A 17,899-nucleotide genomic window follows, 5' to 3' on the forward strand; every position below is an offset into this window, starting at 1 on the left:
TTTACAAGTAGGTTTGGGCATCGTTTGATTTTGAACAATTCCGATTCTGATTCCAATTCCAATTCCACGTTTCGATTCCGGTTCCCATCGATTCCCGATTCCGATTACGGTATTTCAAGACATGACATGCTTTACATGAGCAAGCTTAACACAGGTCCTACTTTATGAAATAATCTTAACTTCAACATGAATTTTAATAAATGAACAATAACATCCCTTCATTTAGAGAAAAACGTGTTTTGGAGAAAAAAAGAAAAAGACTTGCAGCACAAGCAGTGTGTTTGTTTCTGACCATGACCAGAGTCTAGAAGAAGCCTCTGGGATGAGAGGCTAAATGTTGAACCCTTGAACCTCTAACACGTTATTGTCTAGGTTTGTGGGATGAGCAGGGCAGTCATGTGGCCTTTATTAGGGTACACAGCTTTGATTACATTCAGAAAATGACTGACTATAGTTTTCAGTTTATTTTCTTTTTGGACACATTGTTGTTGTTCAGAGATTTTCTATTGGAAGTTCAATTTACATTTTACTTAGTCCACACCAGGAAGGCTGACACAGAAGTGCATTTGAGTTGTCATGCTGAGCATGAACATGAAAACGTTGAGTTCAGATGCATGTCATGTGGGATTTTCAGTAATGAACTACAGCAAAAGGAGCGTGTCATCATCAGTGGACTGTGTTTGGTTTAGCCCAGAGTCTGATGGGTTAGACATGGTTATGAGCTGATGTTTTCCAACTGGGTCACCCAGGGATGGAAATAAGACTGTTTTCCAATGACGGCTTGGCCTATTATTCCCATTTGCCAAAATGTGTTTGGTGATAATGTGAAGTGATTGGAAGATATACAAGCCAAATCCTGTTCACAAGCCTTTGGCTCACAACCTCTTTGAACTTCATCCCTAAGACCAGCTCACACTAACTAGGTCTGTGTTGCTGTCTGAAAGCTTCTGTTCAAGAGAAGCAGAAATGTGTGAGCCACTCACAGAAAATCAGCAAATACTGGCTTTATTGTTTATACTTTATTTAATCACCACGAGCAAACACAACGAATTTGCAATCAAATGAAATGTCATTATAAGAAATTGTTTTGAGAACTTTAATTATGACATTAATTTTCAAGTGTCCTAAAATACTTTTTTTTGTTTTTGACCTGAAATCTTCATAGCTGCTTATTATATGTCACGTTTAGGAGAGGAGGTTGGACCCAGGATGCAGAAGTACCCAGGATGACTCAAAGGCAGGAGAGGTTTTAAGAAAGAAGATAATTCCTTTCCTGAAAGATGATGTGCTGAAAAGTCCAAAGCACAAAATAAGACTAACATGCAAAAACCTGAAAACCCAAAACTAGCAAAGCTCACACATGGGCATTGACTCGGAGAGACTCGAGAGGGGAACAAACAACACAACACTTAGGACAATGACCCAACAAACACTGAAGGACAAGACAGGCTTTTAACACAGAGGGAAGCAATCAGGGGAACAGGTGACAGGTGTGAGGAGTGAGGCCTAGAGGGAGGACAGGTGAAATCAATTAACTAAATGGGAAGGGGAAAACCAAGCAGAGGAGAAGATAACATAACCTATAAAAACACTAAATAACTAAACCTAGAAACTAATTGCAGAAATAAACAACTATTAACTAGAGGGGTGAGGAGGACTGAAGCAAACAAATGGGAATTACAAGGGAGTGACTAGGGGAACACAAGAAGACACATGAGGAGAACCTGAGAGAGAACAGGAGGGGGCTGGGGACCAAGGAGACACAGAACAGGACATTATAATGTAGTTTTGCCCATGGTGACGTGAATTAATTTGAGTACTCATTCATGCTTTAAATATGTCGGTAAGAAGAATTGATAATTAGTTGCTCTCATATCCGTTTTGTTCTGTTTTTTTTTTACTCTTTTCTTTTGAACCTGTTCATATAAGTGTTGAGTTTTGCTCATCCTGAGTGTTTCTACTTTTAGATATTTATTTTACTAGTTTCTTCCTGTCAAAGGACTCGACATGACGTCAATGAAGAATTTTCTGTTCGCTCTAAATTTAGGTATTTTTGCTAACAGGATTTAAGGAGCATTGGTCTTTTTATAGAATAGTTTGTTCAAAGCTCCACGTGTTGTAGCTCATTGTAAGGCGGCTGCCGTGTCTGTTTGGCTAATTAGCAGAAGGAAGAGAAAGGATGCATGTGCAGTAACAGAATAACTGTCTTGCCTATTGAGTACCGCTAGTTTAGAGTGATGATGACTGTTTAAAAAATCTCTAATAACAAATGGAAATACACAAATGCATTTCTCCTGCAGCGAGACTCGACACATGCACACATTTAGCATTTACATGTGTTTTGTAGACACTTGACCACAAAATCACAAGTGTCCCTAAAACACTCTTTGCCTGCATATGGACTTACAGACACAGCATGCTTAGAGTAAACAGTTGGACCATTACCAGATATGCTCTGGCTCTCAGAGCGAGATAATCTGCCACAGCAGCCAACTGGCTTTTCAGTCAGGATGATTCTGATCTCCTGTTGTACTAATAAGATGTAGCATGCTTGGTTTGTTAGATGGGAACTATGGCTGGCTTGAAAATGAAGGTAACTTTGTGAACCTGAAGGTCGTATGTTTCTGTTCAGGTTAATTCAGCAGTGAGCTCAGTCCTTCTAGCCCAGGCTAACCGAAGCAGCCAGCCCCATGCTTCCTCATGGTGTAGTTCTCTGTGTAGAAACGGGACGAGTCTGGCAGGCTAGGCTAATCCCTCTTCACACTGAGCTCACTGTGATTGCTATTGAACTCGGCCTTGAATGCTAAGCATGTGCACCGCAGGTAGACAAGCAGCCAGGCGTCGCGCCTCCTCAGTCTCACGCACGCACACAAGCAAGCAAGCAGTAGAGGGAGTATTTCTCCTGAGCTCATTGGATTGTTTTCTTTTATTCTCCCCTGCAGAGATCAGGATGGGGACAACAAGACTATTTACAGACGCATTTCAGTGTTTAAACGACTTTTCTTTACTCACCTAGATTTAAAACTTTTTGGATATTGTTAGTTTTGTTCTCCTAGAGTGAATTATTTCACCATAGTAACCCTTTTTGTTAACTCTCAAGTGCAAACATCCATCCAAAATAAAAACAGGATGAAGATGAAGACCAGCATGGCAGGTTTTAGATATGTGAATCGTTGGATTAATGTTTTTTGTTCAGGTTGATCGTGCTTTTGTTTCACTCCTGCTATGTTTTTTCCAGTTTTACCAGTCTCACGCCACATTCTATTGTGATTTTGTCTCCTCAGCACACTAGACGTTTGTTCTCTTTCAGTTTTGGAAAACAAATGTTTTCAGTTTTCGTCCCTTATTTCTTCATAGGTCTGTGTTTGAGTCCTTCATCTCCTTTCTCACATTAAAACATCATTTATACCTGACTTCCTCCTATTTGAAAAGTTTTATTTTTAGACCTGTGTGAAACTGCCCTGATACTTTTTTCTATTCTCACACATTCAAGTAGAGCAAAAGGGGGAAAATCCAGTTAGACTTCCTGCCGTGTCAGACACAGGGATAGCCAGACTTTGTTTTTCATCTGTGTGCTCCAGTGAATTCAGGTTGTGTGTGTGTGTGTGTGTGTGTGTGTGTGTGTGTGTGTGTGTGTGTGTGTGTGTGTGTGTGTGTGTGTGTGTGTGTGTGTGTGTGCAGGTCGTGTAACTAAAGGGCAAAAGGAAATACTCGTCCTGCAGTAATGAACTGTTATTTGATCGTGTCTCTTGGTGTAAAACATGTAATAACTTACTTATGGGTGTTCTAATTCGTCAAACACATTATGAATTTAGGTCTTGTCTGTAAAAAAATAAATCTGTTAGACAGAAATTTTAGATTCAGACTCAGGACCAAAGCATGGGGTAAAAACTAGTGATGCACCGATATGAAATTTTTTGGGCCGATACCGATATCCGCTTTCAAAATCACTGTTATGGCCGATAACCGATATTTGCCAATACCGATATACTGGCGTTAATACTTCTAAAATCATCAGATTTGGTATAGAATGAAAATTATTAAAACTGATTTTATTATGTACACACAACACACACACATTTATGGTTCTGAGATGATTTCATTCACTGTTCACTTGACTAAACAGTTACACATCACCCCCATCACCCTCTAAAACAGGCAAACAAATGGAGACAAGATGGAAAAACATATCATTGTTAATATCAGCCCAGTTTTATTTATTGAACCGATAACCGATATGTTAAAAAATGACTAACATCGGCCGATACCGATATTGATGCAGATATATTGCCCATCCCTAGTAAAAACACACATCAGCACCTAGCAAACACCAGGGCAGAGTCATTGATCAGATTCACTAGTATGGATTTTTCTTAATTGCTATTCATAGCAGCTCCCTGCTTTGTGCACATATAAACAAACCCCTCAGACATAAATACACCACCATCTGCTAATTTGCTCCATCTGTTGTGAGCTGAATGCACCCCTGAAGTCAACTGGAGTTCGTCTGCAACATCACATTTCCAACTTCCATCCCAATCTCTCTGAAGGTCAGACTCTAGGAGTTTTTTGTGATTTGTGTTTTGTAGGAAGCCTTTTCTTAAACTACAGATGAGCAACGCTATGTCAGCAGCCCCGCTATCTCCAAACCCTCAGATTATTTCTGTTTCCCACCTCATCATCATCTTCATCTTCATCGTCATTATCTTTGTCCTCTGACTCTCAGAGGCTGATCTTTTTCTGGAGAGCACTGATGCATCAAGAACCCAGGTTCCGCTCTGTCACCCGTCCAATCGCCAGCGACCCCTCCCCTGAACATCAGCCAATTGCTCTCCGGAGATGGCCTGTGGGGGAGGGGCTGCACTGTCACAGATGGGAGGAGGCGAGATGTTGGTGTGCGTGTGCTCGCTTGTTGCTCCTTGACTTGAGGAGTATAAAGGATGCTTGGCTGCTCCAGCAACAGAGGAACATGATTGTAAAGCCAGCTCCATCCTCTACAGCTGATGCATTTTCAGTTTTTCATTGTGTTGCTGCAGAATTAGATGCCTACTTACTGTAGAGGATTATTCATCTTTTTTATTTGTTGAAATGGCCGGTGAAGCACTATCGGACCCTTTTTGGAACTGTATTTGTGACAACATGATAGTAATTGAGATTATTTTCTTGATCAAGCAGATTTGTGACTCTCGGACTGCTGCAGAGACTCAGAACTAGATGATCACAAAGAGACCTGAATGTTTTTGTGACCTTCACTCATGAATACCCAGTTTGTGTTTGTTGCATTGGGATTAACCACAGGAAGATGACTGGCAAACTTGCAGAGAAACCTGCGAGATGAGGGCCTAGACTCTTGACAAACTTGATTATTCTTTTTAGAAGTGGAAGTTTTACGTCTGTCACCTCTTGGTTTATGGATGACATCCCTCCCATTCCAACATGCTACTTGCTTTACTGGTCATTTGACTGGTTTTAGTGGAACTAAAAACAAGCTGTAGACATGTCCATCCAGATCCTGTCTGTGTCTCCTGGTAAGTATGACATGATTCTGCACAGCTAGAATGAATTATTTAGTGTCAGGGGAGCAAAGAACCGCAGCAGAGACAAATTAGGATGTGCTGATTTCTTTTTGCGGTGTTTGGCTGCAAACTCAGCAGCCTCATGGAGAAGTAATTTTGGTCTGGAGGCTTACTAATGAATGCATGCAACTTAGGGAGTCTCACCTCTACTCCTGCAAAGATTTGTGTTTTCATGGATGATTGTTGGTTTGCAGTGCTGATACCAATTTCTGATGTTTGCACAGCTCTCTGACCTGCGGATATGGATTTTAGCTCAGTCCAATTCAACTACAAGAGCTCTAACCAACAAAATACATTTAATTTAATTTTTATTTTTTATTTCAGATAAAATGAAAAATCATAATTATGGAAATACAAAACTTACTCATGAAATCTGCTTGTCAACAAGTGCATTTATAAGTTAAAAAGATAAAATCTGATTTGGAGTTTGCGATCAACCAATCATCAGCTAAGCCGATCATGCTCAATGTCGGGTCCAATAACCAGCTTACATACCGGTCCCTCTCTAGTGGCATCAGTCATAAAGAAGATTTAGGAATGGTTAACCTAATTTTTCCAGCTTTTGTTGGCATAAAATACAATTATGTATTTTTGAGCTGAAATGCTATAAAAATCTTTGATCACTATGCTGAAATTTTTGGGAAAAACTCTGTAAAAAGGAAAAAGTGAACCAATCAATCTGACATTTAGCCAGTTCAAATCATAAGCTAATTGTGTTCCGTATTAAAGAATTATACATTACCATGCAGACGAAAAACTGACTGCAGAAACCTTAAAATAGAACATTTTTAATTAGTACATTTTTGGGATCAGAGTAGTTTTAAGATGGAATCAAACCTTTACTTTAGCCGTGTTGTGATTTGTTGTTTTCTTGTCAGTCTGATCAGAAATAATCTCTTTGTCTCCAAACTGAGGTGGTTCAAGGAGCTATCCATAAAATGTTACTTAATCCTAAATGTTTTACAAAAACTCAAAAGATCTGAGTTGCTTTAAAGGTATTTAACATAAACAGAAAAATAAAATACAACAAACAATAACAATGAAATAGAGCAGCATTTAACTATAGGAGGTGTAATTGTTGAAAATACCTCAGAAATGTAAAATTGTAATGCTTACGTAAATTAACGGTCAACAACACTGTAGTTGAGACACCCCCACTCCTCCACTGACACCATATGACCCCAAATAGACAGAGAGAAGCTTCTTGACCATGAAGAAAAGTGAACCGATCCGTAAAAATTTAATATTTAAGCAGCTCGTCAATATGAATTTCCCTGCAGCTGGATGATGGGAATATGAGGGTCGGGAATGCTGGGAACGTTTGCTTTAATGCATTCCTATTACTCGCTTTGCTGTTTAATGAAAACAAGGTCGGGTTGTGGAGACTACTTTAAAATGTGTCTTTGAAAACTTAAAACCCACTAATCTGCCTTTACCTTCTTGATTTATCTTCGGAGTCTTTGGTGGGGATGAAAATAGTTGGTGGTTTTTTTTTTTTTTTTAGGAATGTCTAGAAATAAACTACTAAACCTAAATGGTTATGCTGGTGTGCATAATTCAGGAACAGCGTTCTCACTTTATTATGTTATGTGCTGAGGTGGGGATTAAACGTATGTTATAGTTTTTGTTTTGGATCCGCACGAGCACAAAAGCCAACCAGTTTATTTTGCACAATATTTATCCAAGAACTTAATAAATAATTAAGATTTATCTTTTGTGTTTTTGTGAGTAATAGTTGTATTTGTTGTACAATAGCTGTATATTGTCTGCATGTATTTGAACCCCTGAAGTCACAAAGCCCACATCAAAATGTGCTGAAGATACTAATTTAGGTTATAATCTTTTGTTTTTTTCTTCCTTCTCTTCATCTGTGTCCTTTTGAGCCTCTCCAGGGGGATGCTAGGAACTGAGACACCCAAGAGTCTATGCAAAATGTGGAAAATATCCAAATGAAATTAGATTTGGAACGACTCAACTGTCTGAATTAGTGTGAAACGTTTCCATTTGTAGAAATACTGTCGTAAATCGGTGGGGAAATTATCAACATGTTTCTCGTAGTGTAGCCCATGTTGTTGTTTAGTAAATGATTGTTTTTTTAGCTCATGCAAAGGAACTGGCTTCTCTGTTGGAATGTTTCTGCACATGTGCATGTGGTTATTCATGCATACAGGTCAGATGTTCCATCCGATAGTCTTGTAGCTCCATGTTTGTATAAACCAGTTGTTTTCTGGGTTGTAATAACAACAGGAAGCCACAGGATCCACCAGCTACCTTCTGGCATGGAGATGCTTTGGAGCCTGCAGTTGGCTGTCTCTCTCTCTGTGTGTGTGTGTGTGTGTGTGTGTGTGTGTGTGTGTGTGTGTGTGTGTGTGTGTGTTCAATGGGACTTTGGTCTTTGTTGAAAGCAACTCTAGTGAAAACCTATTCAAAGAACAAAGGTGTGACATGACGAGGGAGGAAAAACAAGATCCGGATAGAAAATGACAAGACAAGCGTGTTAGTTACAGAAAACCCTAAGTTAGGAAGAAAGCTGCAGAGGATGTTAAAGGAGAAAGATATGCTGTTTTGCACCAGCAGCTCATAAACAACCTCTCCTCTGAATGTGCTCACACACACACAGAAAACCAGCATTATTAAAGAATAACGTATGGAATGGCTAAAGATCTGCACGGCGTGGATCCTCCGGGACCAGGATCTGACTGCTGAGTTTGTGAACAATAGTGATTCTGCGTATAGCAAGCTGGCTGCCCTGCAGGTCCACAATAACAGACGCATCACAACAAACAAGCTGGAGGGGATCACTTTGGTCTCCTGGGTGGATTTTTGAAGCAAAAGCTGAACATCTGCTTCACTTTTCTCATTTTTCTGAAATCAAGACCAACAATATATCAACTTTAAACTGAATTGTTTACCACAAGTTTAACAAATTATCGTATTTGTTAACTTTTTTTTCGAAACAACGTATTATTTTATGTGAGTAATTTCAGCGTTATCACAATGCTTTTGTTAATTTGATGGATATGAATTCTGTCCCATGTTAATTGTTGGGTTGGTCCCTCTGGTTTGCAGGAGCAATTAATCCTATTATCAGAGCTCAGCTGTCACTCCAATGCTGTCAGCTGAGGTCATGGAGAGGCTGACCTGAGAGTTCTGCTGCAAACTGATGACCCTTAGATTTTGTCGAGGGATATACGAAACTGGAATTGTGTCACTGCTACATACTTGTCTTCTATTCATTATGCCAACACATGCACAGGTTTTATTGTGGATTGACTCATCTGTCATCAGTCAATAGAAATGTGGCATTGGTGGACATAAAATACAATATCTTCTCAAATGTCAGTCATTGGGATTTTTTGGGCTATTTTAAAGAATGTTTGTAAAAATGTTTAAAAATCACTACCCTGTCCATTATAGGCAGCTTCCTAAATAGTCTGAGTTGTAAGAAATAGATTTTATGTCAGACAGCTAATTTCAGTCCAGCCAAGATGAAAGTGTGCTGATGTTTTGAAATAGCTTCAATCTCCTGGATTTTAAGGGCGTTCTGCTGTTAATTTAATGGCTGTTCTGGATGCTATATATAAGAGTTAAGATAGAAAGTATAGCTTTTTCACAGAAACACACTTCAAAATGCTTAAATTGTCATTTGTAAGTGATTTTTACTTATTCTGATGATATGTTGATATTACATAGCAATTTGGTGCAAACGTGTACCTGTTTCACATTGTGTGCATTTGGATGTATTTGTTTGATTTGTTTGTCAGCTATTTATGTCTAATGTACATTTGCACTTTATAGGGGACATATTATGTTCTATGATCTATAAAAAACTAGGGGAACATCCAAATTACAATGAACTAATCGGAATAAAATAACAGCTTGAGCCCAAGCGTCCCTTAAATGGGATCCAAAAAGTTTTGCATAACAATTTATGCCATATTTATCAATAAATATCAACAAGCTGGACCTCTGAAAAACCACAGAGAATGGGCTACAAGACCATATAAACCTTTTTATTTGCTTTAAACAATTTGAACTACAATAAAATGAATCATGATAAATCACTCTTTATATAGAAAAGGAAAAAAAAACAATGTTTTACTGCTATGTTTTCTATCTGGTAGAAAGCAGGCAGGGGGTACATTTATCTATATTAGCTTTATTACAGCAGGAGGGACAAGCATACATGCAGCATTAATCTTGTAGCTCTCAGCAGAACTTCCCCTGAACTCTACACTACACCTCTATATTTAGTAGCAGTGCTCTGCTGCCACCTAGTGTTCAGCTCAGTATACAACAATGTTCTATGTGATTTACATTTAATCAACAATACATTTACTAATGTTTACACATTCAGTTCCATTCTTTTTATTATATAGCACCAAATCATGAGAAGAGTCATGTTACTTCACAAAGTAAACTTCATAAAGTAAACTTTCCAATTCATTCATTATGCCACTCTGTAAAAAGTTTCTTACATAAGAAACCCACAGATTGCCTCAAGTCAGAGTCTTTACAGTAATCCTCATACAAAGCAAGCATGTTGTGACAGTGGAGAGGAAAACTCCCTTTTAACAGGAAAAATCATCCCAACAAATCCCACAATGGTTGCCTTTATAATGAGACCAAAGTAATCAAATAGTTACATAAATATACTCATTAAAGTGTGGGTGTGTCATCTGTGCCTCACTAACATTATTTGAAACAAAAAACATTGCTTGGCGGCAAATGGTCTTGAAAAAATAAAATGCGATTAATCAGAATTAATTAATTACAAAGCCCATGAATAGTTAGATAATTTTTAATCAAGTCCCACCCCCAATAAAAACATGTTTGGGAAGTTCTAAGCATAACACTAAGCTGTTTTAACAATGCCAATGTCAAGTTCATTTATAAAGCACATTTAAATACAATACAAAGATTGCCCAAAGTGCTGTACATCAGCAAACAACAATCAAACAAAAACAGCAACAACAGAATAAAAAGAGGAAAATTACATATAAATCAAGGTTAAGATCAATTAAAGGCAAGAGTAAAAAAGTTTGTCTTTAAAAGATATTTAAAACTACAAACAGAATTTGTGGTCCAGATGACGAGCTATTCCACAGTGTCGGGGCGGCTATAGAAAACGTTCTATCCCCCTAGACTTTAGCCTAGACGGCGGAACTCTCAGGAGATGTTTAGATGAGGATCTCAAGGCCCTCGAGAGAGCGTGAACAATAAGAAGCTCAGCCAAATAAGAAGGCGCCAAACCATGTAAGGCTTTAAAACATAATACCGTTTTTTATAATTATCCTGTAATCTACAGGGAGCCAGTGGGGGTCTACAGAACCGGAGTAATACGCTCTCTCCTTGACAAAAGACGAGCAGCTGCATTCTTTGCAACCTGTAGGCGATGGATGGAAGACTAGCAATTTTAATCGTGACAGATTCAGTATGAACAGTTTCAGGACTCTGTCAAATTAAAAAGACAAGATGGAGCTGGCCACACCCACCCATCCCCCGCTCAGGGGGCTATAAGCTGAAAATATTCTAGACATCTGGGAGGGGTTCATAGTGGAGCCACTGCTCATCCAGCAGCAGCTCCCTCTGTCACATGAGAAGTGGTTCGAGTTTAATTTTCCCATTTGTGACATCACAAATGGGGACTTGTTAAAATGGCTTGCTTTAGGCACATAGTTCCTAAAACCAAGTACTGACAGAAAACCAATAGATGGGTTAGTAGAGACCCACATGGCAGTCCAAAATATGCTAAATGTAAGTTTTACATAATATGTTCCCTTTTTCTTAGAACCTCTTGAATTCCCATCTGAAAGTTTATTGATAATATCTGACTCTTTGGCTTCTCAATCACTTTCTGTTTTCAGTCTCTCTTCTATTTTCTCCTGAGAAACGTAACACAAGGACCCAATTCTCTCTCTGCTACCTGCTTGTGAAGAGTTACTTGGTCTCTGTGGGTTTATTGGCTCAATTTTGTTGTCCATCAGAGTGATTGGGTGCTTTGGTCATGGCAGGCTGCTGATTGGTGCTCTCGGAGCAGTACAAAGCGTCCTCTGCTCTGCTTCATTGATGTGTTGATACGGCTCAGCTGGCTGCCCAGAGACTTCCTACTGTATTCTGCTGTGGGCGGACAGATGTGCATGGATGCTCAGCACTGAAAAGACTTTTCTTCTTTGTAGTCACAGTTGCAGTCACACTTGGCCTCCTTGTTACAGAAACAGTGTCAGTTATAACATGGAGACATTGTTTGAGGTCACAGCAAAGTCCAGTGTTTGACTGGACTTTGGATCACTGTCCTGTTACTGAAGATAGATTATTAAACAAGTTATTTCTCCTTCTTTAGAAGTTATATATGAATTTGTTAGTCTAGTTGCCATCTCTAACCATATCGAGGACATTTCCAGGTCATTATTGTCATGTTGTGCATTTGCAGCTCCAGTGACCTGACTTATCACTCATCCAGTGTTCTTAGAGCTGACTCTTCACTTTCTTAAAGGTAACAAACCTTCATAGTTATTTAATCCAACCAGATTCATCACACATATTCAAAACCTGACCTGCTTGCATGAATTCACCAACACAAGATGCTCCATTTTCTGTGTTTTTGATTCCCTTTCAACAATTTACAGAATATTTAGCAGCCCTGCAGAACTTAACGTGTTTGTTTTGATCCATACACAAGTTGTTCTCGGTGTACTTACCGGTACTTAATCATGGGATTTATTTGGTTCAAGAACAGTTAAAACTGGTAGGTGCTACTGCTAAATGAAGCTGTAAATATAAAAACTTGTATTTTTTTATTTGATTACTAGATTTGAGCAGAAAAAGAAAAATATAATTGTTCATAAACTTTTAAGTGCTAACTCGTGACTTCTGTTGACCTTTATTTTATGCCAGCATTGACTTTTTATTTTTAAAGTCCCAAAGAGCATAAATCCTCTCTTTGTGTGCTGAGTGAATGTGGTCTTATTTCATTTCTTAGCTGAAAGGATCCTGGCCCCTGAAGAACAACTCCGTAGATAAATGTCATGTGGACTTTTGTGAGTATTTGACTCCAACTTTGCACAGGAAGAGGCAAATTACACACTTAAAATTACACACTGATGATGCTACTTTGGTGTTTTGAGGTGGATTGACGTGTGTTATTCAGGATGTGAAAACAAAAATATTCAAGCAGGATTGTAAATAAATGATTTAGTTATCAGTGTGTCTACTTTGATAAATTGGTTCATTTTAGGTATAAAAATAGTAAACATGTTTTTCTAAAATAATTTAAATCTAAGACTTGCAAAATGTTGGTAGTCAGAGTCTTAACTTGTGATTAGTTCTTTCTAAATTATTTATAGTCCTTTGATATTGCAAAAAGATTGCACTGACCGACAGAGTCCGAGTGTTGCAGAGAAGATTACAACCAATCATTTTAAAGCCTATTTCACTCATAAATCCAGGAGCAACAACTTTTTGGCAGGCTTATCCTTTTTTTCTCTGTGAGTAAATAGGCACACAGACATGGGAGAAACTTTACATGCAAAGCAGCGCTTGTTACTAAATCTTGTTTTGGGGAGGGGTTAGTGACACGAGGGGCACACGGCAAAGAAAAGCCATTTGGTGAAGGCGAAAAGAAGCTGGCAGTGTCTTTGGCCTTCTGTGGCTCAATGGGTAGCGGGGCGTTGACCGATATATGGCACGACTGCTGTTCTGTTGCCGTACAACAAAAAGTACAGTGAGAAGGCTGGAACTGGATGAGGGAAAACCTTGTAAGCCTCTGTTGGAAGTAGCTTGTTGGAATTTAGCTGGTTGGGGCTGGTTTTGGTTTATGATGGCTGTGCTGGATAACCACAGCTGGCAGTACGCCCAGGCTGGGAAAATATTGATCAGACTTTCAGGTAGGACATTTGGTCATTTTCATTCAAACAGTGGTCAAATAAGGTCAAGTCAAGTGTTCAATGATGTTTTGGCAGTCGGAGATGTGATGAAAACTTGTCTTGAAAAGCTCAAGATTGTATCTATTGTCTAATAAATGTTCATATACAAGTCTTAATTTACATGATGGACAAAAATAATTTGTGTCTGATGTTTTCATTGAGTCGTTGCGTGGGATCTTTGTTTTTGCCCTTCTGCAGAATGAACAATTTTAGCTCACACTTTGAGATTTACAACATTCGCAGAAAATCAGATTTGAATTTTTCATCCTTTCTTGTTTTGTGGAAGTTAAATTATTCTGGGCTAAATGATAAACCGAACGTATTCTCTACATTATCGCTGAGGCGTCTCACTGCATTTCTTTGTTGCATTTTTTTAGTCCCTCCTCATTTTCAGGGTGCCCTCTTTTGTGTCCTATATTGGTCATTCTGCACAGCTTGCTTTGTGCTGCATAGACACCAAACTGTTTTAGTATCCCATAAATATGTTAAAAGTTAGTCAGTGAGTCCTTTTTTACTGATTGTTGAAAGTGCATGATGAAAAGCAACATCTTGCTTTAAGAGTTTGTAAGCCTGCAGAGCTACAGCCTGCTAGCGATGTGATCAGTGGTGGGTACTGCTGAGATAGAGTAACCAGGACAGCTGGCCTCGGTCTTCAGCACAGGTGTGACCTAGAAGTGCCTGTGAGGAAAGGTAAACAATAAAGAAAGTGCTGTTTGTAACATCAAGTTGAATTTAGCCACTGTAAACTTTGATCCGGTAGCTGAATGTTAAAAATCTAGCAGAATTTAAATCCCTATTCAAGCTTCCCCCAGCTCCATCCCAAAACTTGACAATAGTGAAGTCAGGATGGAGTCTGCTCTGATGCCAGGAGGGAAATTTGTCAGGAAGAGAGAGGCAGACTGAAATCTAACCGCAGCTGGAGAGGAGAGGACATCTAGAGTTCCTGGCATTTCTACAGCACATATGCCAGACTCATAGTCCAGATGTGGTTTCATGGATTCATGTTATTTACTTTTCTTCCTGTAATGACTGAACAAACATTTGATCAATCTAAAGGGTTCACATGGGAGAGCTGAATCCTTTGTCCTCTCACACTGGAGCGCACGTTAAGTTGACCTTTTCTCTTTTATAGTTAGATCAATAGAACCCTGAGAAAACCCACCTTCAGTGCACAGTGCTGTCGTTGCTCTGGGCAGACGCTGGCCAAAGAAATGAAAACACCGAATATCCCATCAAACTTTATTGCTGACAATCAGAAGTTTAAGACTCCGTTCTTCTACTGGCACAGCAATTGTTCCCTTTTTTTAAATGTCACCAATAGGAGAGATCTTTTAGGCTCCTCTGTTGACTGCTAGATACTACATAGAGATAGAGAAACAGAAATCTATAGAGGAATTCTGTTTTCAGGCTCATAATGAGAGCTCAGGTGTCCTGATGATAAAAAATACAGAAAAAAGTTATTTCTTCAGAGCTGATGTTGGAGTAGCCAGCTTGGCTGAAACATTTACCCTAAATCAGAGCTGTTCACGTGAGGTTCAGATTATTTAACACGTTCAGATCTGATGCCACTTGTAACCTACATGTATGCATTTCCAAAGACACAATAATTCCTTCTGAACTGATTGGCTCATGGATTATTATATTTTTTTTTTGTTCATTTTTAATTTGGGACCAAAGGCTGTGGAATTGTTTTAGACAGAAATCTGATGTTTCTAAGAGGGTTTCAGAACAGTTCTTTAAGCTAAACTGCTGGTTTAAATGAGTTAAATTTCCACACACACATATCCTGGAATGATCTGATACCTAGATTAGGGTCATCATGATATTGTCCGTTAAAACCAGACACATTACAGGAACCAAGGGTTTCAGGAGCTATTGTGCACTCCAGTTACCACAGTTATACCACAGGAAACAGAAATTATTACCAAGGGAGAAATCCACATCAGAAAATACACCTGGTTGAGAGGTAGTACGTTTGAAATTGCCTAGAACGCTGCTGGACTATTTTTGACTATTGAGTCTAGAATCCCCAAAGATCATCTGTTAGAAATGTGCACATGAAAGAACCGAGTCACCTCACATTTTGGTCTTACTAATTATGGCAACTTGGACTTACAGTGACTTTGCAAAGCCCAGAGAAAATACATACTGACCATTTCTGTTTCAGAACTTTAAAAAGCTGGTTTCATGGACCAGATTTGGAGTTTAAGTGTTTTAATTAATGGCAGTGATTCGGTAAAAATAAGACAATAAACTTCATCAGAACGATACTAAAAACCTCTTATGTCTTAACTATAGCATTGATTCTTATACTGTTATTCACATTTTTCTGTAATGTGTGTATTTTATTTCAACGTGTAGTAAATGGACCACAGGAAAAGAACATTGCATAACCATTTCTGAGATTTGCCAGCTCTTTTAAAGGGCTGAACAAAGTGCTGGCAAATGACGCAGTGGGTTGCCAGTAGTGAAGTCTAGAGGAGCTTTAGAAACGTCAGTAGCTACAGATTCAAAGGCATGAGAGTAGAATGGAGACGAGATGAGAAGTCATAAAGAACAACTCTAGACATTTATAAACAGACAGTTTATTGCAACTCAGTGAGGATTAAAAGCAGTTGAAGAACAGATGTGGGTTGGCACTGAAACACACTTCGTATTTATTCACGTGCACACCTTCTCATGCAAGTCATTATGGTAATCCAAGTTTTGTGTTTGGTGTATCGATGTGAGATTGTGAAAGCACAGATATGACCACAGCGGCTCATTATGCCTTGTTGAAACTTTACCCTTCTCTGGTTTCACGGACAGCTCAGTGAACTTATCTTCACATGCACATTCATCGGCTTGGACAAGGACTCTGATAGAGGCTGCTGTTTATTCTTGACTTCATTACCCAGACACAGTTGAGATAGGATCTAGAAAACCGGCCCTCTTGGTTGTCAAAGAGCTGGCAATCTGTGGGGTTTATTTAGATTAAGGTATGCTTAATTTTTTGTGTTTTAGTCCATTATTATGTGTTATCACATGCTGTGTTGACTTTAAACTCATTTGTCTTGAGTATGGCACTGTTTGTTGTGACAAACTGAAAAGTCATTTGTTTCTTTCAAAAGCTGAAATGACTAGTTGATAACAAGATTAATTAATGAATAAAACAATCAATCTTAAAACATGTGTGGAAAAATGTCAAAGTACAGCTACTTCCAGAAATTTTAAAAAGCACTAAAGTCGGACACAAAGTTTGACATTTATTTCACTGGTCTGGAAATCTTGCATGGGAATTTTTGTGTGTCTAAAGTGTTTGAAGTTGAAGAGAGAAGCCAGAGTGGGGAATGTAACCAGACCCTATCGGGTTTTGGGCTTGTCTACTTGTCATTCTAGGGGGATTCAAGGGGAAATTGAAGGTCCTAGCAGGGGCATCCAAACAGTTCAAGACAAGGGCCAAAATCATTCAGTTAAAGTCTTCCCAGGTCACAAAAGTTTTATTTTTCTGTGAAATAAATGCAAAAAAAGCATTTGATTGTTATGTCGCGTTTGTGTTATTCAAAACTAGGCCCTGATATTAGTAAAAGTATGAACATAAAAATGTTAAAAAGTGTCTGAGCATCAACAGCCTGCTGAGAGATAAATAACACATTTCCTTCAAATTCTTTTGAGGGCCACATAAAACCACTCAGAGGGTCCCAAATGGCCCCCAGGCCACACGTTGGACATGCATGCCTTACAGTGTGGGGAGAAACCCTAAGACGAAAAAGTCTAAGTTTCAACATATAAAGTGTGTGAAGAGTGTAACGTTATTCAGAAGTAAATGGCCTGTATTTATATGGGGTCTTCTAGGATTCTGCTGCACTGAGCATTTAGTCAGTGTGAGATTTTTTTGTTTCCACTCGTTTCATTTGTGATAACTTATTCATAGCTTTGTGTTTTTTCTCTTCTTTTTCTACAGCACTTAGGGGTTAAGTTCAGGTCGAAGGGTTGTGGTGGGAGCAAAGTGTTATTTTTGCTGTAAGCCACACTGTAACAACAACAATATGAGAAACTCGATGAAAGTTAAGCCCACCACAGTCCCCAGGCCTTCTGCCAGGCCTGGATGAAGGTCACAGGGCTGGAGAAGAGGAGAGGACAAGCTGCTACAAGTGCTCAGTGTGGTAGAAACAAAGACTCGTGTGTGTTTGTTTCTGAGAAACAGAGACGAAATATAAATATATGAAAGCTCTTTACTGTTTCAGACATGGAAACAAAGAAAATTGGATTGAAGAACACTCACTTGTTTTATTACTGCGTTGCACCAAAACAAAGGAAACAATCCATCATAGAGGATGAACATCCATTCTGCCCACATAGGAGGATGAACAAAAACCACAGGTTGGGTTTCATTTACAAAACCGTTGACATCACTTT

At 38.9% G+C, this 17,899-nt stretch overlaps 1 protein-coding gene across 6 annotated transcripts in view; it reads left to right on the forward strand.

Annotated features, from left to right (window-relative positions):
- triob (trio Rho guanine nucleotide exchange factor b) overlaps positions 1-17,899 on the forward strand; it is a 117,471-nt gene that overhangs the window by 24,679 nt on the left and 74,893 nt on the right. For 5 of the 6 annotated variants that reach the window (XR_008563187.2, XM_054740403.2, XM_054740402.2 and 2 more), the window contains exon 1: positions 1-13,462. This exon is cut by the window's left edge. The exons of the other annotated variant lie outside the window; for it this stretch is intronic. Coding sequence is in view for 4 of the 5 variants with exons in the window: in XM_054740403.2 (XP_054596378.2) it covers positions 13,258-13,462 (205 nt within the window). In the remaining variant the exon portion in view is untranslated. The remainder of the gene's footprint in view (positions 13,463-17,899) is intronic. 6 annotated transcript variants of the gene reach the window in all.

The sequence above is a fragment of the Nothobranchius furzeri genome, chromosome 5, assembly GCF_043380555.1.
Source record: "Nothobranchius furzeri strain GRZ-AD chromosome 5, NfurGRZ-RIMD1, whole genome shotgun sequence".
Lineage (NCBI taxonomy): Eukaryota > Metazoa > Chordata > Actinopteri > Cyprinodontiformes > Nothobranchiidae > Nothobranchius > Nothobranchius furzeri.